The 15,526-nt window shown below is 45.3% G+C and overlaps 1 protein-coding gene across 1 annotated transcript in view; it reads left to right on the top strand.

Moving 5' to 3' along the window:
- The window catches only part of SLC22A23 (solute carrier family 22 member 23), a gene marked incomplete at its 5' end in the record, with an annotated part of 227,611 nt that overhangs the window by 199,594 nt on the left and 12,491 nt on the right, over positions 1 to 15,526 (top strand). The window contains 3 exons of the mRNA XM_019518594.1: positions 2,556 to 2,887; positions 8,584 to 8,616; positions 11,373 to 11,496. Of these exons, the coding sequence (XP_019374139.1) occupies positions 2,556 to 2,887; positions 8,584 to 8,616; positions 11,373 to 11,496 (489 nt within the window). The remainder of the gene's footprint in view (positions 1 to 2,555; positions 2,888 to 8,583; positions 8,617 to 11,372; positions 11,497 to 15,526) is intronic.

Genomic DNA, 15,526 nt, shown 5'->3' with positions numbered 1-15,526 from the left:
GCCCAGCTCACAGTGGCAGCCTGCCCTGCCCCACACAGATCTGGGGGCATGCACCCCGTGCCTTGCCTTGGCACATGCAGTGGCAGGAGACTTCCACCCCCCCACCCCTCCCATGTCCTGAACAAGCTGCAGCTCTTTCCTGTGCCCCACCCCATCTGGGCAGCGCCCTGCCCCAGCCCTACTCCCTCCCCCCACGGCCTTTTCCCCTCCCCACGCAGACTCACCTGTTGGAGGGGCATACGTGTGTGTGCACATGCACTCAGCCCCCCCAAAATTTTTCTTTCTCCACCTATGCTCAAGTGAAAGAGCAAGCTGTAGATTCCAGTTACATGGAGGACAGTTAATGGCTACCACTTTAATCCATAGGTTTTATACATTTCCTTGGAGGAATTGGGGAGATTGTGAGGTGAAGAAGAATAGGATTTTTGTCCTTGTATCTTGACTCGTATTCCAAGGAAGAAGATGGGGAAGAGAAAACAATGCCTAGTTAATTGAAAGTAATAAATTGCAAAGTTATAAAACTGTTAAATACTTGGTTTAATATTTCTAAAAGTAAGCGTTTTAATTTGGCAAAGAAAAAAGGCTGCTTTTTAAGAAATACAAGGTCACTTCATTGTTTAGTGATTAAACTGGTTGCGTCCTCAAAGTTGCTAAGGGATTATACGGGGAAAACACACTTTCTTAGACGCAGCATAAGAATGTTTGGGCATGCTACAAAATTACAGATTTGAAATCTCTTTCTAAATGATCCCAACTACCTTATCAAAGGGACATGAATGTGTTTCTAATATATCCCTTGCATGAGGTCGTCACTTGAATAATCTGTGATATTTAAATAGAGATAACAAAATGTTGGGAGCACTAGATCTTGGCCTAGGAATAAGAATGTGTGGAAATCTGTCTTACAGGGTTTTCAAAATAACCAGTCCATTGGTAGCATCTCTCTTATTATAGAGCCATCCTGTCATCTTCATTCACAAGAAAAATTTCAGTGACCCCACGTTAAGTTACAGCAAGCTGTCCAACTGACAGCCCATTGGCTATATCTGGCCCCCAACGAGTGAAACTGCAGCCCACTGGGTGTCACTCCCCCCATTTTGGCATGGCAGGACTGGGTCTACTGTGGCCTGAAGCTTAGGGGTCTTGTGCTGTCCGGCCATTCAGAATATAGACAGCCCTGAGTTACAGTATTGGACTAACTGAACCTATGTAGGCAGAAGCTTACTACATTTCCTTATTACTATTTCTTCTCCTTCATCACTATTGTGAAACTTTGGAAGCTGTAAATTTGGGGGAAGATGAGGTGTTTCAGGAAGAAAGAAAGAGAGAAACTCTTCAGGGTAGCCTGATTTATTAAAAACTACAACTCTGCAGCTGCTAAGCAGTTTAAGATACTAGAATAAATTCTGGAAATGTGGATTAGAGAGCAAAATACAGAGGATAAATTATATGGGTATTCAATCTGTCACATGGCTGTCACTCTAAAATGCATTGCAAATGTATGTACTTGTTTGTATATGTAATGGATTAGGATTGCCCACTAATATATTAAATATAATGTCTGACTAGTAAAGCTCATAGTTAAAGCCAGAAAAAGATTCTGTATGGAATGCACTGTAGATTTCTAAATCAAACGATGGTATATTGATATAACATGTAGCCAGTCATTCTAAAGGCTAGAATACAAACGTGCCTTAATGATGTATAGGTGTTTGGTAATGTGTCATTTACTTTTCAGTTAAGGCAGCAGATCCATGTTACCCAAATACTACAGGACTTGCCACATATATAGTTCTTTTCTGGGAGAGTTATGGCACCCTCTGAGGGTGGCATTCATAGCACTAAAATATACCAGGCCCCTTGTCACTGGTTTTATATCACACCAGTATAGCAGTTTCTTTCTACTACCCACCATTTTTTAAAATAAGCATTTGAAACCAGGGGGAGGAAACGTGGTGGTTAGAGCAGAGAAGAACCTGTTCTTGTGTTAAAATAAGTGGAAGGCAAAGTGGAAGGGCGACATAAATCGCAGCTTAATCCATGCATTGTCTCTTTCATAACAATCAGTAATGAATTAAACGCAAGTTCACCATGTCACGTTAAACATTCATTTTGAGAGCTGTCAGCAGCAGCATTACCTTGCTAGTTGGAGGTTGCTGTCTTTGGTGTGGTCTGGTTTATATGAAACCTCTTTGCTGCCTGAACACACAGCTTCTTTATAAACCATATAATAGCACTGATTACAAGAGCTAGGAGTAAGATTAAATGGTGATAGAAGCCTGTTCAGTTAGTTTGTTGGGCAGCTTTTGATTGGTTTTCCTGGCAGATTTCAGGTTGCTTCCAATCACATAATAAAAAAACCCGAGCTATATCATTCGATGTGGGACCTGCTGTTGTCCAGCACCTATTAGCATCAAACCAATAGATGTCACCTCTTTGGTTTGATTTTTTTTTTTTTTTTCCAACTTCAATTTTTCCTTCTCCAGAAGAACAGTGGGGGTCAAAATGAGATCTGAGCCCCATTGTGCTAGATCATACATGCCAAGATGGACATAATTCTCACCTCAGACTTGGTGTTCTCTTCTGGCTTGTTGTATTTCAGTATTTGCTGACTTACTCAGCAGTGATCTATTGCTCTTTTCTGTTTCCTCTAGGCTGACTGGCTTTGGGATACACCACTGTTTTGCAAAAAGCATGATGAGCCCTGAGGTGAAGATGCCGATCACCCATAATTTCTATGCGGACTACTATACCATGGCTGGGATTGCTTTGGCATCTTGTCTAGCCATGTGCCCGGTTGTTGGGTTTCTAGGGCGAAGAGGAGGACTGTTGCTGTTCATGATTCTAACAGCTCTGGCATCACTTCTACAGCTTGGCCTTCTCAACTGTAAGTGAAGACATCCAAGTGACTTGCAACTAGAGATCAGGGCATGTTGTATTCCAGAGTGGCATGAGGTCTTGACTCTCTGGCTGGTCTCAGTTAACAGTTGGGGGGAGGGGGAAGGAAGGAATTTCATAAAGATCTACTGCAGTGCAAAGAAGCAGCAAATCATCTGTGCATGGAGAAGCCTGTTTCACATGTTCTGCACTCTTACTGCAGGCAAGAGAGAATGTAACTTGGTGTAGATTTCCTTACCTTATCTGCACTCTTTAAATTACAGTGACGCTCTATTGTCCTCTTCTCCCCTGTCCTCCATTGTTCAGGGTATTGTAGAACAGCCCGTGAGACTAAGGGAATAATCGCATGTTACAACCAGCACATGTTAATTTTCAGGAATATTAGTTGATGTTAAAGCAGCATATGTTGTAAGCAGTTGTATGCTCTGACTTGCCCTTAGAGGGCTGGTGAAAAGGGGCATGGCTAAGAGCTGCCAAGTTGACTCTTGTCTGTCTGGCTCACCTGCTCTGAATGGTCCAGATCAGGACCCAGACAGCCACATTGGGCCCATCAGTCCCCATCTGCCCAGGTTGGGTCCCCACTGGCTCCCACCAGCCTGGATTAGGCCAACGTCACACCCCTTCCCCAGCAAACCTCTACCCAGTGTGTCATGCCTTCCACCCCAGATCAGCCCCCACTCATCCCAGATCCGTGCTTACCTCCTACAGCGTCCTGCTTGCCTGTGCCTGCTGGAACTGCCCTGGAGAACAGTCAGGGGAGGGGAACTCAAGTACCACTGCCACTCTGAGCTAGGCTCAGCCCGGAGAGCAGCAGCTGCAGCAATGGCTTTGGAGGCAGCAATTAGCAGGCAGGCAGGCAGTCAGCCAGCACAGTACCAGTGCAGGTAAATAGAGGGCATGGGGGTGAGCCCAGAATGGGGAGGGGGTGACTTCTTACCTTGAAGTCTCCTCTGGCTACTCCCGTTATTGCTCTGGGGGAAGAAAGAGTATCCACCTGGGAATGGTTGGGAGTGATGCCTCCTGGGATACTGGAGAACCACTCCCACCTCTTCGCCCTTTGGAACAGTCTAATGTGACTGCGACACAAGCTGCCCGAGATCAGCTCGAGATAATCTGTGCTGGAAGAGGAGTCTCTCTGAGATGCTCAGAGTGCACTTAGTTTGTGTTTTCCTGCCTGTCCCCGACGGGCCTTCGTAGATCCCTACTAGTAGTTTAGCTCCCCATTCTGGTGACCACCCTCTTCACTGAGCATTGGTGTTAATGCATTTTGGGTTGTATTCCCCGCTTCGCCAACCCCGCTTCTCGCCTGCCACGACTTTGCTGTTATCCCAGTGGGCCGGGGCTAGTTCACCGGTCCCTCGGTGTCCCGGGTTGGCCTCGGTTACACACGGGGCTCCAGCCATCCCTACACCCCGGCCTCACGCCACCTGTGGTCTCCACTTCCCTGCACCAACTCAGTGATGTGCCGACAGACTCCTTCCTCGCCTGCGTAGATATCCCAGCCCTATTGCAAGGGATACTTCCCACCACCAATTCATCACCCTGAACCCTCAGCTGCGTGCTTCCTCACAGTGATCCCTCTACAAGGTGTACCTCCCTGACCTACCTCCAGCGCCCCTATGATATTGCCCAGGAGTGACGTCTCCTAGATGGGTATACAGCGCTGTCCCCTTTATTCCTCAGTTGACGCCTTCTATTCTAGGTGGCGATCCTGCCCCAAACTTTCTCTCCTCTCCTCTTCGGCCTCGCCCTCCTCTTCGGCACTTCCCACACTCCCTGCCACGGCACTTACTTCAAGCAGCTCGGGATCTTCCTGGGTGATCTTGATCCCCTGTTGTTCCCCTGCTCTGGCGCCACAGGCTCTCTCCACTGGGGATCCAGCTGTCCCACCTCTTCTCCCGGCCACCGGACTCTCCAGCTCTTCGGCTCGGCAGCTCCTGTCCCACTGGGTTAACGGTAGGGACAGCTTTGCCCGCTGTTTGTTCCTCTCTCCCTCCGCCGCCTCCAGAGCGGCGGCCACCATTTTTAAATCTCCCGGCCAGCAGCTGACATCACCGTCAGCTGCCAGCTGCAGTTGTACATAGACGCGGCTAACAAGCCGCGCGGGCTCTCCCTCCCTCACGGCGTCCTGCTGTCCCGGTAAGTTTTCTTGGCTTCCACGGGTCCCGGGACACTGCCCTAATGTGTGGACACTTCTGTTTTAGGAGCCCTTAACACATGTTAAGGATGCAACATGTAACAGTATCCTTAGTCACCCACTTCAGGAAGATTTTAAAAACAGTGTATTTCCATCTTGGCTGGCATGTCAGAACTGATTGTTTATAAAAAGGGGGAGAGGGGAATCTGATGTTCATTTTCTTAAGAAAACCATGTTTTTAAAAAAAAGAATAGATTCTTAAGAGAATCCATGGAGACTGCATCCAGGTTCCAATGAGCAGGGTCCAACAGAGCTGTCTTTCAAAGAGGCTATAAAGAAAATAAGGCAGGAAACAAACAAAAAAAGGATCCGTCCCCTTTCTCAGGTGCTTTTGACATGCAACATGCTTGCTTAAGGAGTTGAAACTGATTGACAGAAACTCCGAGTTCCTCTCTGTTTATATGTGCTGAAAAGGCATTTACCGTCTGTGAGGAACATTGTTCACCAAAGCAGTATCATGGGAAGCTGGTTGGATTTTGGTAGCTTCTGGTTATATCATATTTTATTAAAAGAAAAAAATAGACAAATGGCCATTGGCAAAAGAGTCGGGTTGAGTGGACTGCACTTGCTTCTGCGGTGGCTCCCAAAATAGGTATTACTCTGAGCAATCCCATCAATGCAGGAGCTCTGTTTCCTTCTCCCTCCTTTTTGATAAACTTGTTGCTAGCCACTGGCAATTCACAGGTAGCAACACAGTTAAGAAACATAGCTCTCAATAAATGTAGATTGTGTGGATGTATAACATGTGAGCCAGATCTTATTCTGCCTTAGTGTGATCCTGTTCCACCCTGTCCCAATCCCTGATAACCAGGTCGTACAAAAAATAAGACCGAGTCCTCCTCTTTGGTAGGGCTGTGTGAAGCTTCGATCCCTGATCCAATTGAGCCCGATTCAGTGGCCAAATCTTCAAATCTAATCAAGAGACCCTTTTAGGGTCTCCTAAAAGATTTGGAGATTCAGACATAGAAACAGCTTTAAATGTTTTTTCTACATACCTCAAGGTACCAGGCAGCTCGTCAACACTGCGATGCTGGGGTGGATGGAGCATCCTACAGGAGCTCAGGGGGCTCCCCAGCGCACTGGGCAGCAGACCCAGAAGTGGGCCAGAAGTACTTCCAGTCCACTTCCAGATCCACCGGGAAGTGCTCTGGGGAGCTCCCCCATGCCCCTCCAGCTCAACAACTGGGGCCTCTTGGGCCGGGGAGGATACGGGGGGAGCCCCCAGTGCACTCACTGGCAGACCCGGTAGTGGACCAGAAGTACTTCCGGTCCACTTCAGTGTTCATTGCCAAACACACAGGGGGGCCCCGCACTCCTATGAGACACTCCATGTGCCCCAACATCGCTGAGACACTCCATGTGCCCCAGCATCGTTCATGAGCTGCGTTGGTGCCTAGAAAAAACATTTAAAGCTGTGTCTATGGCTGAATCATTGATTCTCCGAATCAGCATTGAATCTTCAGATTCAGATTTGGTCGAATCGAATTAGGGACAGTGATCCAAATCAACAAATCCAATCACTGTCCCCAATTTCGGGCCGAATCCAAATTGAATATGGCCCACTTCGCACAGCTCTACTCTTTGGTGCAATTTTATGACTTAATTTTAAGGATGATGGCATGTTATATATTTTCAGGGACTTGAGCAGGGTGGAATAGGATCCCACTTAGGAGCCTAAGTCCACTTACACGTACCTTAGAGACAGCATGTATCTAAACAATAAGATTCTGTATAATAATGATGATAAAAAATTTTTTGAAGAAACCAGGGTAATTAGATTGGAATAACCCCAGACTATTTCTGCTGTCCTTCCATTCCCAACCTTGAAGATGGACATAAAGAATGAATTAGAAGCTTTCTGCCCTGTTCTCATGGGCTCTTCCCTTCCCAACTGTTGAAAATAAACTAGAGTCAATGGGAGGTGCCTGATTCTGCAAAAACACTTGTTTCTAAAGTGCTGAATGAGTTAACTTTCTGTAGACACCTCTCTCCCATAGGCAGTCGACCAGAGAGAATATATGTCATGAGAAAAAAGAAACTGAACATCCCCTGGCCTCACTCCCAGACTCCTATTAACCAGCATCTTTAACAGACTCAACAGAGGGAGAGTCTCCATCCCTTTTCTGAAAGACCTTCTCAGCCTTGGAGCTGGCTCCTTCCCAGAGCTGAGGCAATAAGCAGGCAGTATGTCTGTTGCATACACATTGTATGGACCTCAGACTCCAACCAAGGCTGTCCATCTGGCACTTCTTCCAACACTAAATTCACTCATCTCCAAAGAGATGACATATTTATCAGTGTCTTATACAGAACAAATGAGAATCAACCAATTTCTGAGAGAGCTAGCCAAGTCTTTTTTCCACCTTAAAAAAAAAAAAAAAAAAGTGAAGAGAGAGCTTTCCTCTGCAGATCCTCACAGATTGTTTCCTAAATGGAGCCAGGTGGCTTATTCTTTCAAAAAATCAAAAATGGGAGATAACTGTAGACATTGCTGTCATTTCAGCATATCTTGGCATCCTAGGCTTCTCAGACCTATGCAGTTTGATAGGCAGCTTTTGGAAAAGACGAGGAAAAGGCTTTGGAAGCAAGTTCGGCTCCTTCTGCTGCGGTGCCTCTGCCTCTTCCCCCTCCCTCTCTCCCACCTGCCATACCAATTTCCCTCTTTACAGGCAACTAGAGATTGGTTTGAAAAGAAAAGAGAAATGTTGTCTGGAGTCCATGAACTGCACCAAAGTTCTGTTAATCAGAGCTGCAAAGGAAAGGAGGCAGAGGATGAGACGGGGCTAAAGTTTTTGTCAACAGAAAACCGAGTAAGGCTCCAAGGTTTCTCCTGGCTCATAATTTTTTTAAGATTTCTGGTAATGCTCAAGTCCTGAGTTGTGCCAGACTCGCATAACAATTGTTCTGCCTGCTATGTGGCATTACTTAGTGTTGCTTAGGAACTTGAGCCAATTGCAACTTGTGAATAATTTTACATGCTGTAAACTCACTTTGCGTTTTGGCAAGAAAGATGCGTCTTAGTAACACAGGGACGTGGATTCTAAAGGCTTTGCTTTTAACTAAAGCCCTTGTGGCCATTTCCTCAGGGTAACAATGAAGTTTGACTGCAGCTTCTTTTTCCCTTTCATTACCAACAGAGAGACCTTTGTTTAATCTCAGTGCTAATTCTGAGTCTCTTAAAGTGCTTTACCACTATGCATTTCTTATTATCATCTTATTAGAATCCCATCCTCCAGTTGGGAATAGGACTGGAAATTGCGTGCCATGTAAAACAAGTTTTCAAAGAACATTTCAATCTGACCAGGGCATTAAAAGTGAAGTGAGGAGGGAGGGAGGGCACTGTTTGGTTGGGTTTTTTTCACTTTGAATAAATTGCATATTTAACTTCATATTCTCTCTCTCTCTCTCTCTCTCTCTCTCTCCGCTCCTTCCCCCTCTTCCACTCCCCACCCGCCATTTTACTCCATCTTTTGTGGCCTTGGATCCAGTAATTGGAAAATATAGTCAACTTCCAGACTCAGGTACTGTTTACAAGTAATGTCTATTTAGTGCATTAGAACTGTTTTCGTTTTCAGTGGGAGTATCTGAAAGGCCAGAGTAGCTGAGGAGAAAAGAACCTGGTTGCCATTTTATTGCTGGTGCTTATGGGGAAGGCTGCTGTTAAAATGCAGTGTTTTGGGAATGGCTGTTCATTGTTATGCTCCTGTTCAGAAGTCACCTTTGACTTTAACTCTGGTGTTCATGTTCGGTGGAGAAGTGGAGTCCTAGGAAGGAGTTCTTGATATAGGGTAAAATTTTTAATCGTGTCAGAGTCCCATTTTCCAAAGTAATTTAAGCAGTTAGAAGCTAAAGTCCTCCTGACTTTCAGTAGGCTCCTAAGTGCCCATGTCCCTTTTGCAAGTGAGACGTAGGCTCATAAGTCACTGTAACAGGTCACAAACCCACTGAGGCGGCTGTGACACCTCCCAGTGGAATTGCAGCTCCTGTCTAGCTCAGACTTTATGGCCTCTCCCTCTAGTTTGCTTGCCTGCCATGTCTTGATCTTACTATTCAAGAGTGATTATGGGAGGCTACCAACAGGCCTCAGAGTGAGCTTCAATCTGAATAGTTCCCTCCTGGCTTGACTAGGCACCTATAGCCTTAGGGCAAATTGCATGGCTCCTTTTCCTCCCCTACACTGTGCCCCAAGGCTCGCAGATGTTATCATAATGTTGTTCTCTCCTGCTGGAGCTTCAGCCTTCTCGGCCTCTGCCCCTTTCCCCTCACTAGGCCCTTTTTTTTTTTTTAAGCCTAGGCCCACAGTGTTGGACCTGGCTTTGAGGCATTAGCATCCATCTACCTCCTTCAGTTTCCACTCCCCTGGCCTCTGTCTACCAGGCCCTTGACCACTATAGCTGCGCTCCTCTGGCACCAAGCCCATAGCCCCTATTTTGCCATGCCCCTCTCAGGCACCAGGCTTCTGACCTCTAACTTGCTGTGCCCCTCAGGCACTGGACCTCTGGCCCCTGTCTCACTGTGCACCTGGCCCCCATTTGCTCTGGAGTCATGCGCTGCCTCTTTCACTGGGATGAACGATAGCTCAGGCCTTGAGCGGGCCCTTGACAGAGCTCAAGGCAGTCACGTGCCTCACAGGCACTAATGGGACCTCCAAAACCACCCCTTACACTCCCAGCCCAAACCACCAGTATAAACAGTCACAAAACTATAAGCCCCCAGGCTATAACAGAAATTCCACAACAGCTGAAACAGCTCTCCTCCGCCCCTTTTAAGAGGGCAGACTGTCTTTATCTCCTCATGGGCATATCTTTCCACCTGGGGCTATTCCTTAGCCTATATACTCAACCCTCGTGGGCTCTCGGGCCCTCTAGTGGGCACCTCAAACCTCTGGAATTAAGAAAACCAAAGCCACTTGTCTGTAAAAGCCCACTCTTTCTCAACCCAGGGTACTTGCCTTAATTCCCTTGTCTGCAGAGGTATTCGATATAAACCAGGCCAAGAGCTCCTCCCCGCACAGTGGCTGGGGAGAGACTACCCGACTGCTAACTGCCAGCAGTCTCTCAGGCTGCTTGCTCCCTTAAAGAAGCAGGCACATCCCAGTGTCCTGTTACAGTCACTTAGGGGTGTCTATACATGTGCTATGGGGTGGAGTGGGGGCGTTTCAATTGAGCAGCTCTGAGAGATGGCTATGCACCCACAATGTCACATGCATTCAGTATTCACATGCATTCACTTCAAAATGGTGGCAGGAGACACTGAATATACATGATGCAGAGGCTGCTGGAGCATGCTAATTAGCGAACTCATAGCAGACTTGATTAATCGAGTCTGGTCCAACACATGCTAATTAGCACACATTGGAGCAGAAGTCTGCCATGCATATAGTGCCCTTAGGCTGTAAATAGGCATCTTATTTCTCTTGGAAGAGAGAATTTCTGGACTGAGATCCTACAGATCTTTAAGTTATGCAAGTTAAACAAGGCTCCTTTAAGTTAATTTCCAGTCATTCTAGAGACAAGCTGATCACTCAGGCTCTGTGTTCTTGCTTATCCCTGCTGGCAGAGGTGCAGCAATACAGCTTGGGAGAGCTGTGTGTAAATGGCTGCCACTCCTGTATTGATCTGGGTCAAAACCCAGGACAGTCAGACCTGTCTCAGATGAGGTGTCTGTTTACAGCCTGAAGGCCAGATCCTATTCAAACTAGGCACCTAGGTGTAATCTTACTCCTTGATATCCAGTTATTCTTATGTTCAGATGAGGTAATTGTGGAGGAAGTTGGATCATTAGCGTGGTAGCTAGACATCTCTGAGCCTAATCTATGGGAACACAGGGAATTTTTTGTAGTTCCTCATGGAGTCAGAAACATCTTGTTTTCCTCTTGTTCTGTCACAGCATGTTTAAATGTCTAGGCCACAGAGCTGTGCCTGGTTTTAGACAACTGATGAATTCTGTCTGGCTCCAGTTGGCTGCCAAGTTTGGGTGGGAAGTGCCTAGTGCCAAAAAGGCTGTTTGGGGATGTTTCATGAGTTTTGCTTTTGTAGTGTCTGGTAATAAATAATTTGGAGATTGTCTGCTTGCTGCCTTTTTTGCAAGGGTATTGTGATTTTTCATAAATTTGTTTTGGGTAGTTGGCCTGAGTTATAATGTTGCTTTCAATAAATGTGCCTTAAACTTATAACTAAGACAGTAAGTGAGGTATACTGATATGTTTTCTTCTTCTTTCTTGGTGATATCTTACTGGTTGCACTGATCTCAATTTCTTTGTGTATGGGTCTAACAGGTATGAGTGACAGTGTCAAAGAGAAATTCTCTACTGCATTTTCCATTGTGGGTATGTTTTCATCACATGCAGTTGGAAGTCTCAGCGTATTCTTCTGTGCTGAAATCACGCCAACAGTAATAAGGTAAGTCCTCAAAACCTTCCATATGCGGGGTGGGGAACCAGTTCTGAATTCATTCGTTTTAGTAATAATTTGTTGTGTAATGCTTTTATGTAGGGAGTGAAATCTCCAATACCTTGAGACTGAGCAGGCGACTCTGGAATACTCTGTAGTTGGAGTATCCTTTGGGGAGCTGCCATGCCTATAAGTCTAGATTTATGTAAATATGTTTACTTCAATCTTTGTTGTAGTCAAAGGTTCAGCAATGAGGCAAGGATTTTTGTGGGTAGTATCTTTTATTGGTTGGGATACACTTAGACAAGCATGTGTCTAAGTGCCCTTCCTCAAATCTCTTGGAGAGATGATGTTGATGTTTGTCAACAGGAGTATTTGTAAGAGAAGAAGGATCACAGTAAACATGCCATTGCAATACGGTTTGCTCTCTGGATCTTCTACTATATTGTATCTTTGCAGGCCACAAAATGACTTGCTCACTCTAAAAATCAAGCATGAGCTTAGGGGCTTTGCTGAATCAGGGGCTATAATTAAACCAAGTTGTTGCTTCTATCTCTCCATCCCTAGATCTGGTGTAAGTAGTAAACATGTGCATGTCTCAAGTCACAGTGAGAGAAAAAGATTCACATCTGGCCCTTTGTGGGTGGGTAATGTAGGGTTTAAGACTGCTGTTCAAACTCAGCTTTAGGTTGCTGTGGAAAGTGGGGTTGGTTTCGGATAACTAATGAGTTCTGTCTGCCACATTTGAATGAGAAGTGTCTGACGCCGAAAAAGACTTTGGGAATGTTTTCGTTAGTGCTATTAGTAGCAACAGAGACAATTTCAGTAGAACCATGCTTTTCAAAGGTGTAGGGAGAGTCTCTGTCTTCTGGGCTCCCTGACAAAGGTGGATGTGTCCCACCTTTAAAAGGCATTGATGACTTGAAGCCCTCTAGTAGCCTGCCATCTCCTCTTCCCCAAGCACTGATGCATCTGAAAGGAGACTAAGTTTTGCTAGAAATATGGCTCTGATGTTTTGGCCAATAGGGAAGATTGGCTAGGCCATGTTGCCTCCAGAGAGTTTGCCAAGAATATCGTCGCAGTACTGGTCCTTGTTCCATTTTATGCTTATATTCATTGTGCTTGTAGCAGCATCATGTGACCATGTACAGCCTGTGCTTGCACAATCTGGATAACATGTTCAATGGTGTCCAAGCAGTTTAACAGCCTCGCTCCCAAATGCCATCAAAATGAATTTGGGCTCTTTAAAGAGAAAAAAAAAGGACAGTGAGGGGTGGGCAGCAGATACGTTTTTTTCTAAAAATGGCTTTGTATATTTATAAGGTTATGCAGCAAAACACTGTGCAAGAGAGGTCAAAGCTATTGTTTTGATCCAGTGCATTACACATGTGCGTGTGTGTACACGCACACACACATGACTGTTTTGCTTACTGAGCTTATTTTACATCCTTTGCCAGGGGGAGGTATCAGTGATGGTGAAGAGGGTTTAATTTGAATCACATGAGTGGGGGGGAAGGAGCATGTGTGCATGCTCCTCTGATTTTCATGATTTTATCATGTTTTCCTTTTTTAATTTTCTCCTCTGCCTTTATATGAATGAACCACCCAGAGAGAGGCCTAATCAGCTGATCAAGTATACAGAAAGAACTGCTAGCTGACAGATGTATGGAGTGACCTGAATCATGTCTTTTTCATTTGATTTCTCTAAGGAAAAGCAATGTGGCCTAGTCACGGCTAATAGAGTACCAGACTGAGGCCAAGGAGGCCTGGGTTCTAATCCCCTTGTCTCTGCCACTAGTCTGCCAAGTGACTTCAGACCAATTATTTCACCTGGTTCTGCCTCAGCATCCCTGTCTATAGAATGGGGAGCATGGAGCTTAGTAAAGAGCTTTGAGATTTCTGGAGGTAGACAAGTTCCAGCTCCTTGAGCCAAGGACTTCCTTAAAAAGTTCCTTTCACAGATTGAACTAAAGCACTAAATGAAGTTGGTAATCCTCTTCTAATGGGCTTGATGCCAAAAGTCATTGTGGTTTATGCTGATCTAACCAAACCAGCCAAGGAGTTCAGAAAAAAGGGTTGACTGGGGAAACTACGCTGTTCTTTTTCCTGTTCCTCCCACTCAGTTGCAGAAAAAAATCTGTTGAGGAGTAGCAGCAGCTATGGACTAGGTAACAGCCTCTCTGGTTCTTGATGGTTTGTGCCTAGCTTTTTCCATCCTCCATGTTTGACAGTAGCACTGACAGAAGTTTTGAGCCCCCTCACTACAGAAAGGATGTGGACAAGCTGGAGAGAATCTAGCAGAGGGCAACAAAAATAGTTAAGGGGCTAGGGTATATGACTCATGAGGAGAGGCTGAGGGACCTGGGCTTATTTAGTTTAGAGAGAAGACTGAGGGGGATTTGATAGCAGACTTCAACTACCTGAAGTGGGGTTCAAAAGAAGATGGAGCTGGACTGTTCTCAGTGATGACAGATGATAGAACAAGGAGCAATGGACTCAAGTTGCAGCAAGGGCAGTTTAAGTTGGATATTAAGGGAAAAGAATCTCACTAGGAGAGTGGTGAAGCACTGGAACAGGTTACCTAGAGAGGTAATGTAATCTCCATCCTTGGAGGATTTTAAGGCCTGGTTTTGCAAAGCCTTAGCTGGAATGACCTAGTTAGGCATGGTCCTTCTTTGGGCAGGGGGTTGGACTAGATGACCTCCTGAGGTTGCTTCCAATCCTAACTTTCTATGATTCTATGGCAGCTTGCAGACATGAAGAAGAAAAAAAACGCAAGCAAAGCTGCACTTTACTTTAAACTGCGTGCACGCCAGCGCATGCCCAGAAGAGGCAGCACGTTAGTTCAGCCCGACTCTTCAAGGTCTGTATAGATCGGGTGTTTAGTGGGCTTTTTTGTTGCTTTTATGTAATAGCTGATTGAATCAGCTTTAGATAAAGTGCTGAAAACCCCTGCTGAAGCACCCAATCTATACAGATGCTGCAGAGCCATTTCAAACTAACATGCTGCTGCTTCAGGTAACGTGTTTGTTGGTTTTGTTTTGTTTTTTCACACCTGCAGGCAGCCTATGATTTTATGATTCTATGATTCTAAGTTGGTAGAATGAGAGTGAGGGCTTTCTCTGTCCTGGGGATCCTTGTCCAGTCCCCTTTTTGAATCTGCCTAAACTGTCAGCTTCTACAATGTCTTGTAGCAGTGATTTCTAAACATTACAGAGGAATTGCAAACTCACCTTCTTGTTGTTGGTTTTGCTCCAGCAAAGAATTTTTGGGAGAATTTTTTGCTCTTGTTTTAAAATGACTTTAAAAAAAGCCTGTTTAGATTTGAAATTCCAGTATGCCAGGAGAAAATCTCAAATAATATTAGGGAACCATTTTAAAGACAGAACATTTTGGAACAAGGTCTTTTCAGGGTTTGCTCCTTTCCAATTTCAGGGTTTGCTCTGCCAGTTGTGTGAATTATTGCATATACTTTTCCCTAATTCATTCACTGAATGAAGGTGAGCAGAGCCTGCTCCCTTGTGGTAACATAGGGAATAGCAGAGGTCATGATAATAGCCACTTTTCTAAGGTCTAATTCAGTGACTCTCAACCAGGGTGCAAGGCCACCATTGAATGCCTTGAGATCCTTTCAGGGGTGTTATGGGGCTCCAAACAATCTTAGCCTTGCTAGGCTTAGAAACAGGGTTCAAATTCACAGGGTAAACCCAGTACTTTCAAATAGAAATCCACAGTTATAGTCTCACTGCTTTTTTCTTCTCTTTTTTTTAACAGAACAAAGCAGGCAAAAAAAATTGTGAAAACTAAGAGCTGGCATTTTCCAAGAGGTGCCTCAAGTCTAAAAAGGTTGAGAGCCACTGATCTAATTATTAATATTCTAATATTATAAAAGCCTACGTCTGTCTGTCTGTCCGTAACGCTTTATTCGCACTCTGATTGGCTGTCTCGGCAGCCAGTCAGAGTGCCCTACACACAGGGTTAGACAGTGGAGCACTGCTATGACAGTAGGGACTGAGGCCAGAGGGGAGGGGAGCTCCGC

The sequence above is a fragment of the Gavialis gangeticus genome, unplaced genomic scaffold (genome assembly GCF_001723915.1).
Source record: "Gavialis gangeticus isolate Ggan-Ray unplaced genomic scaffold, GavGan_comp1, whole genome shotgun sequence".
Lineage (NCBI taxonomy): Eukaryota > Metazoa > Chordata > Crocodylia > Gavialidae > Gavialis > Gavialis gangeticus.
Note: the sequence above shows the minus strand (reverse complement) of the source record. Positions and strands in the feature narration are given on the sequence as shown.